At 37.6% G+C, this 23,065-nt stretch overlaps 1 protein-coding gene and 1 pseudogene across 1 annotated transcript; both read right to left on the minus strand.

Annotated features, from left to right (window-relative positions):
* Positions 1-1,137: 1,137 nt before the first annotated feature.
* Positions 1,138-3,613, minus strand: LOC114371555 (G-type lectin S-receptor-like serine/threonine-protein kinase At5g24080). Its single transcript, XM_028328959.1, has 5 exons — positions 3,554-3,613; positions 2,866-3,105; positions 2,417-2,592; positions 1,765-2,218; positions 1,138-1,182 (listed from the first exon to the last, which is right to left on the minus strand). The coding sequence occupies exons 1-5, from the start codon at positions 3,611-3,613 to the stop codon at positions 1,138-1,140; spliced, it is 975 nt and encodes a 324-aa protein (XP_028184760.1).
* Positions 3,614-4,820: 1,207 nt separating this feature from the next.
* On the minus strand, positions 4,821-5,960 carry LOC114371556 (annotated as a pseudogene).
* Positions 5,961-23,065: the final 17,105 nt, after the last annotated feature.

Below are 23,065 nucleotides of genomic sequence, written 5' to 3' on the forward strand. Positions count from 1 at the left end.
TTAACATCGGTTATTTATTTAAATAACCGATGTTAAGATGAATGTGTTAACATCGGTTTTGTCAAAACCGATGTTAACTTCATAGAGTTAACATCGGTTTTTTTCAAAACCGATGTTAAGGAGTTGATCTTAATATCGGTTTTTAAAAAAATCGATGTTACCTAGTTGATGTTAACATCGGTTTTCTAAAAACCGATGTTAACTATATTAAGTTAACATCGGGTATCCTTAAAAAACCGATGTTGTTATGTTTATAAGTTAAAACGTTGAAGAAATTTCACAACCTGCGCGCTCGAAAACCCTGCACTTGTTCTTCTCTTTCTCCTCTCGCCTGAAATCTGTTGGAAACCACTTGCTCGACACCCACATTGTCCCACATTGTTTTCAATACTGCCGGAAACCGCTCGCTCGAATCCACAAAACCCCCTATCGAAGAAAACCCTACACTGCTCTTGGAACAGTGGCTCCAAGAAAACCCTACATACACTCCTCCGCTAGGTACTAGGGTGCTGAAACAGTTGGTGTTAGTCACTTTTCCGCGAGGTACTAGGGTGCTGAAACACTCGTGGGTGCTCAAAGCTCAAAGCTTTCTCCGCGAGGTACTAGGGTACTAGCTAGCTGCCTATAATTTGGCTTTCTGTTGCAAATAGCTGTGTATGTATTGGCAAGGTTCAGTTCCCATTTCAACTTACCTAACTTGAAACTTTTTGTTTATATTGGCCTTATTTTGTGCTACAATTATAGGATACAACTACTGATAAATTAATTGGTACAAGGAAAACTTCAAGTGTGCGCGGATTCTAATAGTTCCCACTACCCCTCACTGTTTCGGTTCGAGGTAAGTTTGGTCATTTTGTGATTTTTAGTTTAGTATAGCATACATGTTAAATGTTGTCTCTGCTTTGTCAGTGTTTGGGTATGATATATAAGTGTCTTTGTTGTCTCTCTTAAGTTCCCTTTTATGAAATTGATGTTGTCAATACACCTTACTTGTATTGGGTAAGCTATGATAGTGAAATTTATATATAACAGAGTTAAAAAATTATATTTTGAAACTATGGAAACTATGGATATCCTAATTGGACTCCTTGTGGTTGCTATTGAATGATTTGCAATCTCTGGCAATATGAATATTTGTCATCTCCTATCTGCCACCTTAATTATTGACCCATTTGTCATCTCCTGCAATAACCAAACATTGTACTATCAGTATTTGTCAATCAGTTTCTCGAGTTGACAATATATCAAACGTGCTTAGGAAGAGTGAAGTAACATTGTCTTCTTAAAGGATTCTTTTCTTATGGTAACTGCTTCTCTCTATTGAGTAGAATGTATGAACTTCTTAAAGGCCAAAGTTTTGGAGACGTTATTTACTAGATTAAATTACACTCACACTCCTTGAGGTTTAGTCAAAATTCTGTGAATACCCCTCATTTTTCTACTCTTACACTATCCGTCTTAATTGTTTGAAAAAAAACATTACACTTAACCCCCCCTAATTGTATTAAAAACATTATGTTGCATACCCTTGTAAGAGATGTGGTTGTAAATATTAAAAAACATGAGTTGCTTGATGGGTGCAATATCAAGAAATCATAAGGAGTGTTGGAATAATTTACTTTTCTACTATAAAAAGAAGATACTAGGGGGAAAATCTAGATTGAATTAATTTATTAGGATGTTAAATGCTACAACTAAAATATGATGTTTAAGTTTTCATCAATAAAAAGATAAATAATAAAAAAAACCAGTATCTTAATGTACCTTGTAAGCTGAACCAGGATAGAAAAAGTCCTCAGCACCAAAGGACATGTCAAGATTTCTCCTGCCACCAATGATCTCTAAAAGAAGCATTCCATAGTTGTAAACGTCAGCTTTTACAATTATAGGGTGATTACTAACCCATTGTGGTGCCAAATAACCTTTAGCGCCTCTGACCATTGTCACCACATGAGAGTGCTCCCTTCTTATCAATTTGGCCAGCCCAAAATTAGATACTTTGGGACAAAAGTTTTCGTCTACCAATATATTTTGCAGTTTGATGTCACAATGTATTATCCGATCCCTACACTGCTCATGAAAGTATGCAATCCCTTGTGCAATAGCTATGGCTATATTTGAACGAGTTGTCCAATCTAACAATCTATCTCGACCTTGATATGAAGGGAAGATCCATTTATCCAAGGATCCATTTTTCATGAACTCATAAACGAGAAGCCTGCAAAACAATATTTGTCAAAGCCAATTAAAACCATTAAAAATTATGTATGTCTTATTAATCCTTAAACAGTCTTATGGGGAGCTAAAAGTAAATTGAAGCCTTCTTGATGACTAAATGATAGTTCCTAGTCAGCAAAACAATGAGAACTTTCCATCTCCCTTTTAAAAGTTCTTTTTTTGTGAACACTGCAAATACAGTAATAAACTCAGCAAAACAATGAGAACTACCATGATGAGAACAGTAGGAATAATCACAGGCTTCTCCTTTGCACTTCCCATTCCATCAGAGGAGCTATTAGACCCTTCTGCTTGGCCTTCTGAAGTCCATGACCCATTTGCTCTGACCTTTACAAACAAAGTTGAGCTAGTATCCTGAAAACCACCAAAACTAAAGCTCCTCAACACCCAACAAAATGACCTCTCCTCATTTAGCCCAAAAACAAAAGCCACACAATCACAATCTGACAAGCAAGCATCCCCACATTTTAACACATTAGAAATATCACTGTATTAGCTATTATTGAAAATTCAGAAAAATAGTAGTTGGTTTGCTGCACCGCTGAAATCCTAAACTATGGTGTCAGGTTTTCATGCTTGCCATTGCAATTTCCGACAAGAGATGAATTATCATAGCACTGGCCATACCTTGTACTTCCCTAGAAAACTATGCCGTTGCCCAGTTATCATCATGTCCACATCTCGGTCCAGCGTGATTTTCACTAGTCGATTTAAAAGATAAGATGGAACTGAAGCAGCAGCAGCAATAAAGGCTGATCTTGTCTCCTTCCCCCCAAATCCACCACCAACTCGTTTTGTTTTGCAAACTACCTTTGACATGGGAAGGCCAAGAACATAAGAAACATATTTCTGGTGCTTCTGAGGAGCCTGCAACAACACAATGTTATTTTCACAATATAGTTATTTCCTTCAAGCCATAAATTTAGGCCAATACAAGCCAAACACTAACACTCACACACATGGGTTGTTTGTTTCATTTTTTTTAAGATTCTAGTTTGGGGAGTGGTTGTTATAGCCGCTACTTTTTCATCTTGTTCAATACTTCTTTCAAGCTAAGCATGCCTTATGTTTAGCTTGTTCTCTAATAGTATTAAATTTAGCTTCTTCTTAAAAAAAAAACTAACTCACACACACACATAACTTCTGTTAGGATCCAATTACAAAGTATGGGACTTGAGTCCCACATTGGAAGTATAGGAATCTAATGTGGGGTTTATAAGGCCATACATAGGCTCTCCAACCACAACAACTAGCTTTTGTGGTCTGATTCTCCCAAGGTTCTCCTAAGGTTTATAAGGAATTATTTGTAGGATACCTTGAACCAAGATGAAGCCTCAGCTAAGCCTTCCTTCCGTGATAATGCGTTATAGGACATGTGGGGCTTTTTATTTGTAGGATACCTACCTACCAATAATAATCTGTATGGGGTTGGTGGCTTGTCATGAAAATTTTGTGTCTTGCAAATACTTGTATCATACAATTAGTAATCTAAGATCCTTCTAATCTTTTGTTTCCCAGGAACTCTATAGCTAGAAGATACATTTGATTGGGTTTTAGTGGTCAGCTGATCGAGGTACGAGGTTTATTTGCTACTCATCAGTCGCTTTGCTGGACTTGCTAGACGTAATCTTGCATATACTGAGGTGAAGTACGACTTGATCGAGGTACGAGGTGATGAAGATACATTTCCTTGATATTTTTGTATGCTTTGCTGTGCTGATGATTTTGTTGGTGAGAATTGCAATTGTGATGTCATGCTATCTTGAAACAAAAGCTGACAATTAAAAGGATATTGATTAGTATGAATAATAGGGAAGTTAGGCCTTAATTATCATGCTATTTTGATAAAGAGCTCATAAAATCTCCGAACCTTGTTCATATATTCGTCCGAATTGTGAGTGTTCTAGTGAAAATGAAGAAATCCCCTACTAAAGGATATCGATAAGCAATTCACAAAGTAAACAAGGCTGATAGTGTATGTTGTTTCTTAAATATGTAGTGTATATTTTATATTTTGTAGTTGCTTTTTGAAGGATAATTCATTGGTCACCTATGTAGTGTGTATCTGGATTCAATTCATGGTTACATGTCTTTCAATTTACTTGCATCCAAATATACTAATATTATAGGAGCCGTACACCCGAGTGGGTGTTGACCTTGGTCAATACTTTGCTACATGAGTTGGTTATGCCATTTTGGACTCAGGTGTTCTATACTACAAATTGAACCTTAACTCTAGTTTAGAACAGTTTCAATTTCAATAATGATGGAAAGGGGGGAAAAGATATTTGAGTTTGGGGTTTTATGCACCATACCTTTCATCCTCTTTCTTTTAGACAACTTTGTTTTTAGTTTTTACTAATAGGAAGAAAAGGAAAAAGATAATAAAAGCTAAAGCAACTAAATATTTAGTGGGATTATTCAAAAAAAATTATGAGATCGAATCTATCAAATAAATGATGAAATTTAATAGTATTTCAATGGCAAGACAATTGAGATATATAAGTCTAAGTTAGAAAATTAAATTAAAATAAATAAATTATCAAATTAAAACTTAAAATCATTAACTTTTCTCTTGGCAATTAAAATATGAAGTTCTTGGATGAACTCTTGTCGCGTTTTCTTGGCCAATTATCAAGCTCCTCACTACTACTAACTCTTCTTGAAAGCATCTTCTCTTTGGTGTAAACCTCCAGCTCTGGCTCTAATTTTGATTCTTTGAGTTCTCTTTGAGCTATTTTTCTTTCCATCAGTATTTCCTTCTCGCTAGCCTTGAGAGCTTCAATCCATGCCTCAGCTGCTGCTACTTTTTTATCAACAATTTCTTCTACTGAAGCTGCATGATTTGTTAGATACTCATACTCAAATTTTGAGATAGTGATCATGGAACTATGCTGTGCTGTTAAAGCTGTTTCTCTCATGGTACTCTCAGTAAGAGTTTTCAGCTTCTCTAGGACTAGAGCTTAAGATGCTTTGGCTACTTCTAGCTCTTGCATGACGCCTTGCAATCTTTCCTCGGTCATGTCTATATCAAACTCAACTTTTTGAATTTCTTCCTTGGTGGCTGCAACCTCCTGTCTTACATCCTCATTTTCCTTTTTTGCTTCTTCTGTTTCTGTCTTCAGCTTTTCAAGAGTATGAGACAGACTCATGACTATGGATCTGGCCTTTTTCTCAGCAGCAGACACAACTTCTAATTTAGACTTTGCTCTCAAAATCTTGAAATTGAGATTTTGAACTATTGAGTCTACTTTCCCTTCCTTCTTCTTCAACCTATCTGTCTCAGCAGTGACATGCTTCAACTCAGTTCTTATGACATCCAAAGAGGCCATAAACTGCAAACCTTCTTCTCTAACCAAAGCTAATTCTATCCTAGCTGCCTCCAATTCTTCAGTTATAGTTTGTAACACTATAGAGTCTTCTGATTCCTCCCCTTTTTTGAATCTTCCTTCCAATTGCTTTGCACTCCCATCTCCTTGAACCCTTTTATCCATTTCCTTAACTGACTTTAACTCATCCTGCAAGAAATCAACATATGATATTGTCATAGCCAATTTCATTTCAAGCTCCTTTGACTCATCAATCTCTTCAATGGCCTCCTTCAACTTTCTCCTCGTGCTTTCCAATTTGAATGAAAATTCATTTGCTTCCTGTTTTCTCTGGGTCTCAATATCTGTCAGTTCTTTCGAAGCCTCAATCCGGGTAATGGATGGTGCGTCCATCATAGTTGTTCATGTATGGGATACTGATGTGCCATTATTTTCTCCTATTTCTTAATCCTTTTTGCACCATTTTAAGTACTGATTAATCTTAATTGTCAAATTAATTAGGCAGTTTTATTATTTGGGCCCATTCAGCTAATTTGATGTTTTTAATCTAATTTCAAGAATTAATGAAGCATTGGGCTTGAATCTAGAATTGGGTTTGGACTTGAAGAGGGCAGACTATTTTATTCTACAAAATTTTATCTTATCTAGACTTTATCTTATCTAGATATTATTTAGATTTGATCTCATCTAGATATTATTTCATCTAGATCTTATCTTATGTTACCTTATCTAGATTTGATTTTATTTTATTTATGGTCTTGGATTTACAACAGATTTGTAAGCTTTGGGGCTGGAAAACTATATAACAGCACCAAGGTTCTAGTTTAGGTCTCTCTTCTCTTTCTCCTTTTTTCGTTTTTGGCAATTCCAGTTCTGAGTTTTAGTTTTATCAATAAAATTTCATTCTTCAATCTATAATTTCATTCTCTATTGATTAATGGAAGGCTAAGTCCCCAACATTGTTTTTTCTTGAGGATCAAGCACAGTTCTCTTTGAGGTTCTATTATTACTGTTAAATTCTGTTCAGTTTTTCCTCTTCACTAATTACTCTGAATTCGTTGCTATTAATTCATGCATGCTTAGTGCTTGATTAATTGTCTCTACGCTTAATTTACGTTCATGCTTAATGATTGTTTATGAGTAATTGGTGTATGTGTTGCTTAGTCACATAATGAATGCCTTATGTTAAATTTCGCTTAGTAATTTAATTTAGGGTTGGATTAAGTGGTTAAACTGATAAAGGATAAATTCTCGCAACCTAGGATAAGAGACTTGCTTGTGAATCAAGGGAAAACAACGTATTTTAATTCTGATATTTTTTAATTCAATTTTACTCGCTGTTTAATTTACAAAAGCGAACAACCCCCCCCTAATTCGTTACTATTTTCCTACTATCTGTCATGAACATTTGGTGTATCATTGCTCGTTGGGAAACGACCTAGGATCACTTCCTAATTACTACATTTTAATGTTTATTTGATTCGGGTACGATCTCGATCAGATACCTTTCTGGCCAAACTGCACTAACCTAACCTTGCAGAGCTTGAACTGCCATTTACACAACATACAAAGAATATATGCTAAACCATAGCCATTAAGTAGGAAAAATTGTAACTCCAAAATGAAATAAAATAAAAAACTATAAAAGTCCTGAAATTGACATTTTAAAGGTTCATTAGCATCAACACATTTGCTAGCCTTTATATAAGATAACTAAACACATCAAAGGTACACATTTTACCAGAGTTCAGACAGGAACTGTTTCTACAACTAATTTGGTTAGGTCAATTCAAGCTCACATTTTACCATAGTCTATTCACAAGCCAGTGGAGAATGTTAGAAATAAGGGTTAACATTTACAGTGTTTGTAATTCTGAGGACAAGACTACATATATCAGATTCAGAATTGGTCAAGCTCAATAAACAATAAGAACTTTAGCATATTATTTCCCCCTGATAATGTAACATATTTTGGTTGCATAACATGAAACAGACTGTTATTCTAAAAATTGAGAAGCTGCAAACATACCCATGAAACTAGAAGGGTAATTCTTGTCAGTCCTAACTTTGCCATCGACAAGAACATGTCGCTGCATCAGAATAGCAATGAGTTGACGGTATGTCAGAGCATACTTCAGCCGGTTTCGCAGAATTTAAAATCCCAAAACTGTATCTCCCTCTAATCTGAATCTCCGTCTTGTAAAACTGAACTGTGCATTCTTCCTTCACTGGTAAAATATGCTTTTTTATCCTCCTACACCACCTGTATAAGCAGCTCCTATTTAGTGCTTCACTACGAAAATCCACCTCCAAAGTTGTCTATGTGTGTGTGTGTCTCTTAAATTAACACTACTGCCACACACAAACTGCAACCATTCTAATTTTGTGACCAATATACCCAATTAATGACCAATACACACACAGAAACACACACACACACACACAGAGAAACACACACACGGACAAAGACACACACACACATAGACATAGACACACACACACACACACACACACACACACACACTCTCTCTCTCTCTCTCTAGCAATTATGTTGCTAGTCCTACTTCTGTTGATCCCACAACAGATTCAAATTCCAACTCTAGTTCTCCTATCAATGCTGATTCTAGTCCTACTATTGAGCCTGCAACTCCTATCTTTGAAGCTGGATGTACTTCTGTGCAAGCTAATTCTCCTCAGTCATTAGATTAGTCTCCTTCTGAAATTTTTCCTCAGTTAATTGTCACCGTATGCACATCAAATTAAAGTGTGGAATCCATTTACCTATGCTTAATCTAACTCTGTTACTTGCTCACTGTACAATGATGCCTTCTTAAATGGTTTTCTGCTACATGAGGTTTCTAGCAACGAGGAATAACCAAAGATGCTGCAGCAACGACTTCACCGAAGTCCCTATATTCTTCTTCACAAAGGCATCCAAATTGGCTTTCATAAGACAAACAATTGGCAGCTTCCATTTATGAATTTGGACATTATCATTTGATACCACTTCAATTGAAGGCATAACTAAATTCTGATATTTTTCTAACAGTAGTCACATGGGGACTTTCCTTTGTTGAAAACAGCCATTGGTTTCTTGTAAACCAGATGGTTCACAGAAATTGACAGATACGAGCCACTTCAATCTGTAAACACCTATCAAACTAGACCGAAAAGTCCATATCTTTCAGAGTTTAGATTAAAGGAAAAACTGGATAACAGATTCTAAAGAAATGGACATTACCTCTTCCTGAAGTAGGGGAGGGAGATCTTCTGTTGCTAGAAGGCTCAAAGCTTCAACACACAGCTTTTCTTCTAATGTAGGACTAGTGTCATACCCTGTTGGATCCTAACATTGGATCTTGGTTAGCATGTTGCTTTTGCTTGTATTATTATAACTTTATAACGATATTTACATCTTGGTTAGCATCTTGCTTTTGCTTGTATTTTTATGACTAGTCTCACAACTGTTGATGTCGATATTTGTATGTTGTTGTACGTCATCAATGTAATTTGCTATATGATATGAACCCTCATGGCACAAGGGCTGACTTAGGATCGTCTAGGATTAAACCTTGATGGAAAATGCGGAAATTGATTAAGGAAATGATGGAAAATAAGGTGGTTAATTTCGTGGGTCTTAATAAGGTGGTTATTGGCATAAAATGGATGAATGGGATGGTAAAATGTAGGTTAAGTGGTGGCTGGACAGAAATATAGAAATGGCAATAACTGAAGCTACATGGCTCCAAATGAGGTGATTCCAAAACGAGGTGAAAGGTCTCGTTTTGAAATTCAATTTAGGCTCAAGAATCACTTAATTTGAGTGCGTAAAATGGGAGTTATGGCCACGAGATAATTCTGGGCAGAGGTGAATTTTCTGGAATTGTGGTTTGAAAGAACAAGGGTGAAGATGAAAGGAAGGAAAGAATCACTCTTTCCAGCGAGGGCAACACACAAAGGTTGTGAAAGTCCTTTGATACAGCCAGGGTGTTCTTGAATCACTCAAGAATTTAGGAGAATCACTCTCACTAAGATAAAAGAGATAAGCTCTAATTTTCTGAATAAAACTCAACTTGTGTTTATTGATAAAATGGTTCAGCTTATATAGAAGCTTTACAACAGATTTTAGTAATGACCCACTAACTTAGAATTAAAATAACTTAATGCCATTAATCTAGGGAATTAAAAAAACTTAATGGCTGAGTGTAACTGAAATTGTGGCAACCAAAAGTCACCCCCAACAGCCAACAAGTCAGCCACCATTTGGTCTCCCAAAAGGCTGATGCCTAGGTTGCCAATTGGGCCCTTATTACAACTTGAACTAAACCTACTAAAGCCCTTTTAGTTGATTAACCCAAAACATACTTTTGGTCAGTCAACTTTACAAGGATTGGGCCATTATTTAGACAAACTAAACACTCTAAAATTGAGACAAAGTGGTGCCATTTAGTCCTCATCCATTTGGGCCATGATACAACTCACAACCTTGGACTTTTCTCCTTGAAACTTGGGCTTGTATTCAAATAGTATGGACAGCACTTGTTGAAGAGCTTCCTTGGCTTTCCTTGCTCTAGCCCTTGTCATAGGCCCTCCAAGTCCTTCAAGTGGATCCTTGCCCTTGCTCTTGGTCATGTCCTCATCATTCTCTCCCTCTTGAGAAGGATTTGTCCTCAAATCGGATTCTCCATCTGCATCAAAAAGAGATAAATCAGAGACATTGAAGGTGGAACTAACATTATACTCACCGGGCAGCTCAACTTTGTAAGCATTGTCATTGATTCTTTCAAGCACTTGAAATGGTCCATCTCCCCTTGGTTGAAGTTTTGATTTCCTTTGTTTCGGAAACCTTTCTTTTCTCATGTGCACCCAAACCCAATCTCCGGGTTCAAAGACAACCTTCTTTCTCCCTTTGTTGGCTTGTTTAGCATAGCTTTTATTTTTCCTCTCAATTTGATCTTTGACTCTCTCATGAAGCTTCTTCACATAGTCCGCCTTTGCTTGACCTTCTTTATGCTTAAAAACAGAAACATTAGGCATAGGCAAAAGATCAAGAGGAGTTAGTGGGTTAAAACCATAAACAACTTCAAAATCATCAAAAGTGTTAGTGGTCAAAATCTGATTTTTGCAAAACAAGATATATAGTGACTGTTTAGCACGATACAACCTCTTGACCTCACTTTTTGTGGCTAAATAGCTCTCCCTCACTTCAAGTGTTTCACTCTTCTTTTGTTCACTTTTTTTCCTCTCAAGTGTTTCCCTCTTTTTCTCACTCTCAAGTGTTTTGCTCACTTTTTCTTTTTCTTTTTTTCTCTTGAAGAAGTTTTTCTCTCATTTTCTTTTGATCCTCACACACTTCTTGTGGACTCAATGGCTTGAGCACAATCTTTTTGTCTTGGTGCATGAAAGAGATCTTGTTGGTGTAACCGTCATGATTGGCTCTTTTATCAAATTGCCATGGTCTCCCCAAAAGTAAGTGACTGGCCTCCATAGGAACAACATCACAAAGTACCTTATCATTGTATTTCCCAATGGAAACGTCCACTTCCACTTGCTGCCTCACTTGCACCTCCCCATCCTTACTAAGCCATTGAAGTTTGTATGGCCTAGGATGTGGTTTAGTAGCTAAATTTAGCTTTGACACTAATCTAGCACTAGCCACATTGGTGCAACTACCTCCATCAATGATCACCATGCACACCTTGCCATTGATTAAACATCTAGTGTGAAAGATGTTTTCTCTTTGGCTCTCCTCCTCATGCTTCAATTGACCACCAAGTAACCGCCTAATCATCAACAAATCTCCCTCCAGAGTCTCCTCTTCCTCTACGTACTCACTCTTCTCTTCCTCTTCAACATCAGATTCACTTATATATTCTCCATCTCTAAGAACCATGGACCTTTTGTTAGGGCACTCATAAGCATAGTGTCCTAGGCCTTGGCACTTGAAACACTTCACATCTCTACTCCTTTTAGAGGGTTCCTCTTGGTACTTTGAGCGAGTTTTTGATGGGATAGGTGTGGAACTACTAGAAGTAGCAGCCCCATCTTTCTTACCTTTGTCTTTCCAACTAGAAGAACCAAAGTTGGTAAAACTCCTCTTAGCCACTCCCTTCCTTTTTAATTGTTGCTCCACTTGGATTGCTTTGTGAAGCAAATCATCCATTTCAAAAAACTCCTGCAGCTCAACAATATCACGGATATCATTAGTCAAACCATTAAGAAATCGATCCATAGTTACCTCCTCATCTTCTTCAATATTTGCTTGAATCATGAGCACATCCATTTCCTTGAAATACTCCTCAACCCCCTTGTTGCCTTGGGTTAGTTTTTGGAGCTTGAATTTCAAGTCCCTTGAGTAACTAGCCGGCACATACCGCTTCCTCATGATCTTTTTCATCTCCGTCCATGTATCAACCATTGGCTCTTCATTTCTTGCTCTCTCCTTTTGTAGCTTGTTCCACCACACAAGAGCATAGTCGGAAAACTCCGTGGCGGCAAGCTTCACCTTCTGGTCCTCCTCATAGTTGTTGCATGAGAAAACATGGTCTATTTTCATCTCCCACTCCAAGTAGGCCTCCGGATCATTCTTTCCTTTAAATGGAGGAATGTTGAGTTTAATACCATCAATTCGGTTTTGTCTAGGAACACCATCATTCCCTCTTCTCCTCCTTTCTTCTTCATTATGATCTCTATTCTCCATTTGATCCAACCTCTCATGGAGCGCATCATCTCGTTGTTTCATTAACCTCTCCAAATGTTGCATCAAAGCTTGCATTTGGAATTGCGAAAGCCCCACTCCATCATTAGGATTAGTACCTGACATCTCAAACAAACAAATCAAACGTAACAAGACAATTATAGTTGCTGTTTGAATACCTCACCCACTCAAGTGTATCACACAATTATGGCTTTTCTCTAATGAAACACTCTTGCCTTTTACCACTCTAATTCCCCTTGAGTTCTTAGGCAATTCAAGAGATTATGGCCACAACAAAGAACAATTCACCAATATGTGTAAGGTAAGGCTAGAGAGACAAGGAAAAGGTTAACCAAGAAAAAGGCTAACAATGTTTTTAGGCACAAATGAAGGAAATAAAATTCAGAATTTAGGAATTCTAGTAACAATCCTTCATGCAACCAATATATTACCTTAAAGAGATTTTTTTTTTAAAGTTCTTCAAGCATGAACCATTCAGCCCAATTTTTTTTTTTTTAATTTTGCTTATACGAAATTCTGCTTTTTTTTTTTTTTTTATAACAAAGAGATCAAAAGGCTTAACTTTTGCAATGGTTCAGCCTAAAAAAAAATATATGAATAAGAAGGTAATATAAATGGCAAAGAGAATAAAGAAGGATGTTACCCAATATTTCCAGCAAAGGAAGTGTTGATCCTAGAACCGGAGCTCTGATTACCAAATGATATGAACCCTCATGGCACAAGGGCTGACTTAGGATCGTCTAAGATTAAACCTTGATGGAAAATGCGGAAATTGATTAAGGAAAGGATAGAAAATAAGGTGGTTAATTTCGTGGGTCTTAATAAGGTGGTTATTGGCATAAAATGGATGAATGGGATGGTAAAATGTAGGTTAAGTGGTGGCTGGACAGAAATATAGAAATGGAAATAACTGAAGCTACAGGGCTCCAAATGAGGTGATTCCAAAACGAGGTGAAAGGTCTCGTTTTGAAATTCAATTTAGGCTCAAGAATCACTTAATTTGAGTGCGTAAAATGGGAGTTATGGCCACGAGATAATTCTGGGCAGAGGTGAATTTTCTGGAATTGTGGTTTGAAAGAACAAGGGTGAAGATGAAAGGAAGGAAAGAATCACTCTTTCTAGCGAGGGCAACACACAAAGGTTGTGAAAGTCCTTTGATACAGCCAGGGTGTTCTTGAATCACTCAAGAATTTAGGAGAATCACTCTCACTAAGATAAAAGAGATAAGCTCTAATTTTCTGAATAAAACTCAACTTGTGTTTATTGATAAAATGGTTCAGCTTATATAGAAGCTTTACAGCAGATTTTAGTAATGACCCACTAACTTAGAATTAAAATAACTTAATGCCATTAATCTAGGGAATTAAAAAAACTTAATGGCTGAGTGTAACTGAAATTGTGGCAACCAAAAGTCACCCCCAACAGCCAACAAGTCAGCCACCATTTGGTCTCCCAAAAGGCTGATGCCTAGGTTGCCAATTGGGCCCTTATTACAACTTGAACTAAACCTACTAAAGCCCTTTTAGTTGATTAACCCAAAACATATTTTTGGTCAGTCAACTTTACAAGGATTGGGCCATTATTTAGACAAACTAAACACTCTAAAATTGAGACAAAGTGGTGCCATTTAGTCCTCATCCATTTGGGCCATGATACAACTCATAACCTTGGACTTTTCTCCTTGAAACTTGGGCTTGTATTCAAATAGTATGGACAACACTTGTTGAAGAGCTTCCTTGGCTTTCCTTGCTCTAGCCCTTGTCATAGGCCCTCCAAGTCCTTCAAGTGGATCCTTGCCCTTGCTCTTGGTCATGTCCTCATCACTATATAAACAACTGTTGTTCATGCTGAGTGAACCTTAGATTCCCATTTGAGATTGCATGCAATGATTCTTGCGGACAGTTTGCATTAGTCATTGTATTTAGTCTTGAATTGTCCATTTGGACAGTTTGAGGAGACTAGTATTTTTATGTTAGATTCATTCGTTAAGGTTATTATTATTTTGATTAATTTGATCAAATTTTGGTACAATTCATTTCACGTTGTTCTCTGAGTGCATACTTGATTATCGGGAAATTAATTTCACCGATGTCATTGTTGGATCAAATGGCCTCAGAATAATTAAGAAGGGGGGGGGTTGAATTAATTATTCCTAAACCTTTACTAATTAAAAATTTACTCTTCTAAGGCTTTTACTATGTTGTTAAGTAAATGAAGAATAGAAAAGAAACTTAACCAAAAGTAAAAGCGGAAATTAAAGTGCACAGCGGAAATTAAAAGAGTAGGGAAGAAGGAGGCAAACACACAAGAGTTTTTATACTGGTTCAGCAACAACCCGTGCCTACATCCAGTCTCAAGCGACCTGCGGTCCTTGAGATTTCTTTTCAACCTTGTAAAAATCCTTTTACAAGCAAAGATCGACAAGAGATGTACCCTCCCTTGTTCTCTTTGAACAACCTAGTGGATGTACCCTCCACTAGAACTGATCCACAAGAGATGTACCCTCTCTTGTTCTCAGTCAACAACCCAAGTAGATGTACCCTCTACTTGTACCACAAAGGATGTACCTCCAATGTGTTAAGATAAAGTTCTCAGGCGGTTAGTCCTTTGAAACTTTGTGAAGGGGGAAACAAAAGAATTCTCAGGCGGTTAGTCCTTTGAAATCTTTTGTTTATGGGAAAGGGAAGAATCAAAAGAATTCTCAGACTATGTCGTTTTGAATTCTTTGACAAGGGAGAAGGGAGACACAAAAGAATTCAGGCGATTAGTCCTTTGTTCTTTTGGAAAAGGGAGAAGAGAGACACAAAAAGAATTCAGGCGGTTAGTCCTTGGCGAATTCTTTTTGGCAAAGGGAGAAGGGAATGAAAAAGATGAATAGCACAAGTTTTCAAGGTTTGGAAAACCAGAAAACTTTTGAAGGCTTTTGATAAAAGAAGAAGAATAAGGAGTTCAAAGAGATTCAGAAATCAATTGGGAAAAGTTTGTTGTCTAAAGAATGAATTGAAAAGATATATTGAAATGCAAATCAAAGCCTTGCTTTTATAGACTCTTCATGTCTGGTCAAGAGAACCATTAGAAAAGTTATAACCTTTAAAAAAAACTTAAAAAACCATTTGAAAAAGTTGAAAACTATTGGAAGAGTTACATCTTTTGATTTTGTTCAGAAACTATCACTGGTAATCGATTACCAAATCAGTGTAATCGATTACACAATGCTTTTTTGTGAAAGGATGTGACTCTTCACAATTAAATTTGAATTCCAACGTTGAAAACACACTGGTAATTGATTACCAAATCATTGTAATCGATTACAACATTTTGAAATCAATTGGAACGTTGTAAATTCAGTTGAAGGCTTTTTAAAAACCATTTTGCTACTGGTAATTGATTACAACAATCTGGTAATCGATTACCAGAGAGTAAAAACTCTTTGGTAAAAGGTTTTTGAGAAAAATTCATGTGCTACTCAGTTTTTGAAAAAACTTTTTAATACTTATCTTGATTGAGTCTCCTCTTGATTCTAGAATCTTTAGTCTTGAATCTTGAATCTTGAAACTTGATTCTTGATTCTTGGAACTTGAAACTTGAACCTTGAAGTGTTCTTGATTCAATCTTGAAATCATTCTTTGATTCTTGAGATCATCATCTTTGTTATCATGAAGTGTTCTTGACTTTTTAGCTTTTTGTCATCATCTTTGTTATCATCAAAACTCTTTGAATCAATCTTGATTCATGTCGTATTCTTGAACTCATTCTTTGATTCTTGAGATCATCATCTTGTTATCATGTCGTGTACTTGGATGCCAATGCGAAATACTGCCGAAATTTAGTCAAAATTTTCAAAATAATGCTAACCCTGACGTTTGAAACTAACATAAAAGACAGTCTTCCTGAATGGGATAGGGCCACACCTATAAATAAAAAAGTGAGATTTTCATGCATGGAATTGCTTAGATGGATCAAAGTTGGATGAATGAAAGTCGCATGAGCCCAGAATATGAGGATGGCGTCGAGCAGTTCTTGCAATTTGCTTCAGAAAGAGGTCGACCGAATGAAGAAGGAAAATATTATTGTCCTTGCATCAACTGTTTGAATGGAAGATGACAACTACTGGATGACATACGGGACCATCTATTGTGTGATGGGATTAAGAAGAATTACATGACGTGGATATGGCATGGTGAATTGACAGACATGCAGAGTGGGTCCCAATTTGAACCGTTTGATGTAGAAATGGAAGATCGCTTGGAGGACATGATTCGTGACCTTGGACAAGAGTCTTTCCAGCAAGCACACGCCCCTGTGTATGAAGGATTGCAGAGTGATTCAAAGAAGCCTTTGTATACGGGGTGCAAGAATTCCTTAACCCTGTTGTCTACGGTGTTAAGTCTGGTTAATGTGAAAGCCAGGTATGGGTGGAGTGACAAAAGTTTCACCTCACTGCTTGAGGTAGTGCACAATCTGCTTCCAGAGGACAACACGTTGCCTAAAAGTTACTATAAGGCGAAAAAGATATTGTGTTCGATGGGTATGGAGTATCAGAAGATTCATGCTTGCCCCAATGATTGCATACTGTACAGGCCTGAATTCCAAGAAATGTCAAAATGCCCTATCTGTGGGACTTCACGATACAAAGTAAAGGATGAAGAGGAAAGCAGTTCTGATGAAAACTCCAATAAGGGCCCCCAACGAAGGTTTTGTGGTATCTTCCAATCATTCCAAGGTTTAAGCGTCTGTTTTCTAATGAGGACGACGCAAAAGACCTTACATGACATGCAAATGGAAGGATTTTTGATGGAATGGTTCGTCATCCGGCTGATTGCTCGCAGTGGAAGAAGATTGATGGTTTGTATCCAGATTTCAGGAAAGAGCCAAGAAATCTTAGACTTGGACTAGCCAGTGATGGAATGAATCCATATGACACCTTAAGCACTCAACACAGTTCATGGCCAGTTCTGCTAGTAATTCACAATTTGCCTCCTTGGTTGTGCATGAAGCGAAAATACATGATGTTGTCTATGATGATATCGGGCCCAAGACAGCCAGGAAATGACATTGATGTTTATCTAAGTCCGTTGGTTGTGTAACACCCTGATATATATATATCTATATATTATTAGTAATTATGTTTGATGTTTGATTATTTGTTGCGTTATTTTCATCCGTAATTATTTTTAAGGAAGTTAATTTAGTTAATAGAGGGGTGTGGATAGATAAGGATCTAGCTTCTCAAAGAAGCCTCTTGAGAAAGCTTCTCAAAGAAGCCACGAGGAAGCTTATGGAGGAAGCCTCTTAATGAAGCTTCTAGAGAAAGCTACATGAAGCTGCCTCGGTAAAAACGCTGCCCAGCCTTCGTTAACCATTGGATCTTCTCGAAATTTGGTTTGTAACTTCCCAAGACAATGTTCCATGATCTGACCGTTGGGATCTTGGAGAATATGTCTGGAGTGTGCTAGACGCTTCCATTCCCGAGAGCATTTCTTATTTAAGCATTTCAGCCTTTGCTTTCGTGTAGCTTAGGAAAAACGTCATTTCTTCTTCTTTCTTTCTTCCAAAGCCGTTTCTAAAGTTCCAAGAACTTTCTGCATCACCCACAACCACCATTAGCCACCACAAACCATCATTGTTCTCCATTGAAAACCCACACCGAGAGGAACCCTTCAACCGAAGCGGAATCTTCCAACTTGGCTTGCGGTTCCGGTAGAGAACGAAAACCCTAATCTGACCTTTCGTTTTCTTTCGAGGTAACCATGGTTCTATGCTTGTTTCTTGTTAGTTTCATCTTGTCTTTGCATCTTTTCTGACTTTGGAACCGCCATTGCATGTCTTATGCTTCCTTTGAAAAACCTTAGAGAAAGAGACTTCGTAAACGTTATCCTTTCATGAAATGCATGCTATTTTCGTAACCTACACTGAACCCCGGTCACATTGGCGTGGTCGAAATTTCCAAATGACGTTCCTTTGTAAAACCCGAAATGCTCTCAGCTCTTTCATGTAGTGATGTGGGTGTTTGACCCAGAGCACTGTTACTAGCTTTGTTTTCTGAAATCCATACTAAGTCTCCTTCGTTTTGGCATGGTAGAGGCTTGTGGGGAATCGACGAGCAAGGACGAAAAGGAATTTTCAAGTGACGCGACAAGGAATCCGCGGGGTAGCTCACGATAGGTAAGGGGAGTTTATTATAAAATTTACCGTTTTAACACCATAGTTAGGGTCAGGGAACCTAGCTATGAGGATATCTGCCTGTCCCTGTTGCATGCTAATTTTTCTTCAAAGAAAATTACGTTTTAACTAATGGGATGCGATATATATATATATATATATATATATATATATATATATATATATATATATATATATATATATATATATATATATATATATATGTATGTATGTATGTATTGTGATGAATGATATTGTTTTGGTTGTTTGAAATGTGTTGTTTGAAGACCGTGCGTGTGGAAATGATATTGTTGTGTTTGTTTGAATTGTTGTTGATGTTGCTATTGAGGATTTTAATTAATATGTGATGATAATGATAATTATGATATTGATTTGAGATGACGTTGTTAATAAAGACCATGTCAACATGAATTGTTATTATTGATGAATATGTGAATATGAAATGAGGTTGTTGTTGTTGTTGATAACGTCATTGAGATGAGATGATATTAATGTTGTGAATGACATGGAAATGGAATGTTGATTGATGTTGGAAATGCATTGGCATGTGCATGTTGTGTATGTTCGTGGGGGGCACTGTGCACTGACCTTCCAGGGTCTTTGGCACTAGCTTTTGGCCACGATCATACATCGTATGGAGTGTATGTCATGGGGGGTAGAGTGCACTGACCTTGTCGGATGGCCCAGGCGTGGGTAACTAGCGTGGTTAGAGAATCTAAGCATTTCTGAGGGGATGCTTAGGCACTTTAATTGGTCCATGGTCTTTGGAACTTACTTTTGGCTGTGATCATAACTCATACGGCACAGGAAATAGAGTAACTGTGGCCAAGTGTACTTTGTACTAGGGGGCTTGTCACCTGGTAGGGAACACCTTTGGGCTCCTAGGCTGATCACCTATGGGAGGGGGGCTGTTACATGCACAACCGGGTGGTCTCGACAAACTCAGCACAATTTCCTAAGTGAGAGTGTCGTGTGGACACGCTTAGGCTATTTCCTGAGGTTTGGTTGTTGTTGGTACGTACCACATTGCATCTGAGTGTTGAGCCAGGTGCATGCATCATTCTGTGCAGTCTTGATTGGGTCCATGGATGGATGATGAGTAATTGTTGGATGTGAATGATGAATATTTGTTGGATATGAGTGTTGAATAATGATTGTTGTGTATGCTTATCATGTTTGCCTATGTTCCTTGCTAATTGTGGTAATTTGGAATTGGTATTGTTTCTTTTATAATAAACTCACCCTTGCAATTTTGTATCGTGTGGTTGATACCTGTGATGATTACGAACCTTGTTCGTGGGAGCAGAATGACAGTGGCAGGGTGTAGGGAGTAAGATTCTGGTGAGGAGCCACCGAGCCGACGTGATGACGTTGGCGTTATTTTGGGAGAGAGTTGTGTTTTGTAATCAACTCCTCCGTAGTTGGTTTTTAAGTTTTATTTTGTTGAGTTAAAGATGTAAAACTGGAATTTTAATTATATATATATGAACATATTTAATTTTCGTTATGTGTATGACATGTACTGAATTATTGTTTCTATGTAATTATGCATATTCACTTAAGTAATGGCGTGTTGTTGGATGAATTTATGTTGTGACAAAATCACTTCTATTTTCATAATAAAAAATTAAGGGAGTTCTTTTTATAAAATTGAAATTATCGAATATTAGAGTGTGGATATCGTAGCGATGAGGCGGGTCGTTACATTTAGTGGTATCAGAGCAGGTCGAACCTTTCGGCCAGTGAGTTGTGAGTCTGCTATGTTTTTCTGTGCATTCTCTGGTTGTTTTGTTGAATGCGTGGTGTTGGTTTTTTGCTGATGTTTGATGTTCTTTGTTTGCTATTAGCACTTACTCACTAGTTGTGTTTTAATGAGCTATAGAGATTTGATTGTTGTAGTCATATTGAATTTGTTTTTCTGATGTCTGCTATACCATGAATTTCAATGTCGGGTCACAGATTATCAGACTGGCCACCTGTATAATTTGTGAAAGGCAATGGAATGATATGGCAAGCGATCAGAAAATGCAAATGATGGAAAGTGGGTGTTAATGTCTTGAGTTATCAACTCTCAAGAGTAATTGAGTAGGAATTTGTGATGGTTGTGATTGTTGTGTGGTTGTTTGTTTGTGTGTAGAAAAACTTAAGCTTTCTGTGTCTTCTTTAAATAAAGATCTAGTAGTAGAGACCCCTACTAGTGGTTCTGTGTTAACTTCTGATGTGTGTTTGAATTGTTCTGTGGAGATTTCTGGTAGGATATTCTTGATTGATTTGATTTGTTTGCCTTTGAGCCAGATTGATGTTATTCTTGGTATGGACTGGTTATCTTCCAACCATGTCTTGTTGAACTGTTTTGATAAAAGTGTGGTGTTTGATGATTCTGGAGTGAGTAAGGATATGATGTTTATCTATGCCAACCAAGTTGTGACATCTTTAAAGGAAGATGCTCATGTATACATGATCTTGTCTAGCCTAGAAGTAGAGACAAAGGTTTCTACGTGTGACCTCCCTGTTGTTAGAGAATTTTCGGAAGTGTTTCCTGAGGATATATCCGGTCTTCCACCTGAGAGAGATATAGAGTTTTCCATAGACTTAGTACCTGGTGCTGGACCCATATCCATAGCTCCTTATAGGATGTCTCCTATAGAGTTAGCTGAGCTTAAGAAACAGTTAGAGGAGTTGTTGGATAAGCAGTTTATTAGGCCTAGTGTATCTCCGTGGGGAGCCCCAGTGTTGCTAGTGAAGAAGAAAGATGGAACCATGAGGTTGTGTGTGGATTACCGCCAGTTGAATAAGGTAACGATTAATAATAAGTACCATTTGCCTAGAATAGATGACCTTATGGACCAGTTGGTAGGAGCTTGTGTGTTTAGTAAGATAGACCTTAGGTCGGGTTATCATTAGATCCGAGTGAAGTCTGAGGATATACCAAAGATTGCTTTTAGGACCCGTTACGGTCACTATGAGTATCTAGTCATGCCCTTTGGTGTGACTAATGCTCCAGGAGTGTTTATGGACTACATGAATAGAGTTTTTTACCCTTACCTTGATAATTTTGTGGTAGTATTTATAGATGATATTTTGGTATACTCCAAGACTAGAGAGGAGCATGAAGAACATTTGAGGATTGTGTTGCATACCCTTAAGGACCGACAACTCTATGCTAAGTTGTCCAAGTGTGAGTTCTGGTTAGAGAAAGTTAGTTTCCTAGGGCATGTGATATCTCAAGGGGGTATAGCTGTGGATCCCTCTAAGATAGAAGCTGTTCTTAAGTGGGAGAGTCCTAAGTCTGTTTTTGAGATTAAGAGTTTTGTAGGTTTAGCAGGATATTACCGGAGATTCATAGAAGGTTTCTCCAAGTTGGCTTTACCTTTAACTAAACTGACTCGTAAGAGTCAAGCTTTTGTGTGGGATACCCAATGTGAGCATAGTTTCCAGACCCTTAAGGAAAGATTGACGACCGCTCCAGTGCTAGTTTTGCCTAACCCGAGAGAACCCTTTGAGGTGTATTGTGATGCATCAAAGATGGGTTTAGGCAGAGTGTTGATGCAAAATGGCCAAGTGGTGGCCTATGCTTCTAGACAACTTAAGACTCATGAGAGGAATTATCCCACCCATGATCTAGAGTTGGCTGCTGTAGTTTTTGCCCTTAAGATTTGGTGACATTAGCTGTTTGACTCTAAGTTCGAGGTGTTTAGTGATCATAAGAGCCTTAAATACTTGTTTAGTCAGAAGGAGCTGAACATGAGACAAAGGAGATGGTTAGAGTTTCTTAAGGATTATGATTTTGAGCTTAGCTACCATCCCGGTAAGCCAATGTAGTGGCTGATGCCTTGAGTAGGAAATCTCTACATATGTCTTCCTTAATGGTTAGAGAGATGGATCTCCTGGAACAGTTTAGAGACCTTAGTCTTGCATGTGAGGTTACTCCTAATAGTGTAAGATTAGGAACTTTGAGGATCACTAGTGAGTTACTAAGAGATATCAGGGAAGGTCAGAAGATTGATCCTTTTCTAAGGACTCAGTTAGAGGCTATAGAGTCAGGAAGGGACAATAGTTTCAATGTTGGATCAGATGGAGTTTTGAAACTTCGAGATAGGATTTGTGTTCCGAATGTGCCTGAACTTAGGAAGATGATCTTAGAGGAAGGACATAGGAGTAATTTGAGCATCCATCCTGGTGCTACCAAGATGTATCATGATTTAAAGACGATGTTTTGGTGGCCCAACATGAAGAGAGAGGTTAGTGAGTTTGTGTATGCATGCCTAGTCTGTTAGAAGGCTAAGATAGAACATCAGAGACCTTCAGGGAAGTTACAACCCTTAGAGATACCCCAGTGGAAGTGGGACAGTATTTCCATGGATTTTGTGGTAGGACTACTTAGAACCCCTAGAGGTTTAGATTCTATCTGGGTTATTGTTGACAGATTGACTAAGTTTGCTCACTTCATTCCTATTAATATCAGATTTTCCTTGGAAAAGTTGACTACCTTGTATATAAGTGAGGTTGCCAGGTTACATGGTGTGCCATCTAGCATAGTATCTGATAGAGATCCTAGATTTACCTCTAGGTTTTGGGAGAGCTTGAACAGAGTGTT

The sequence above is a fragment of the Glycine soja genome, chromosome 10, assembly GCF_004193775.1.
Source record: "Glycine soja cultivar W05 chromosome 10, ASM419377v2, whole genome shotgun sequence".
In the NCBI taxonomy this organism is placed as follows: domain Eukaryota; kingdom Viridiplantae; phylum Streptophyta; class Magnoliopsida; order Fabales; family Fabaceae; genus Glycine; species Glycine soja.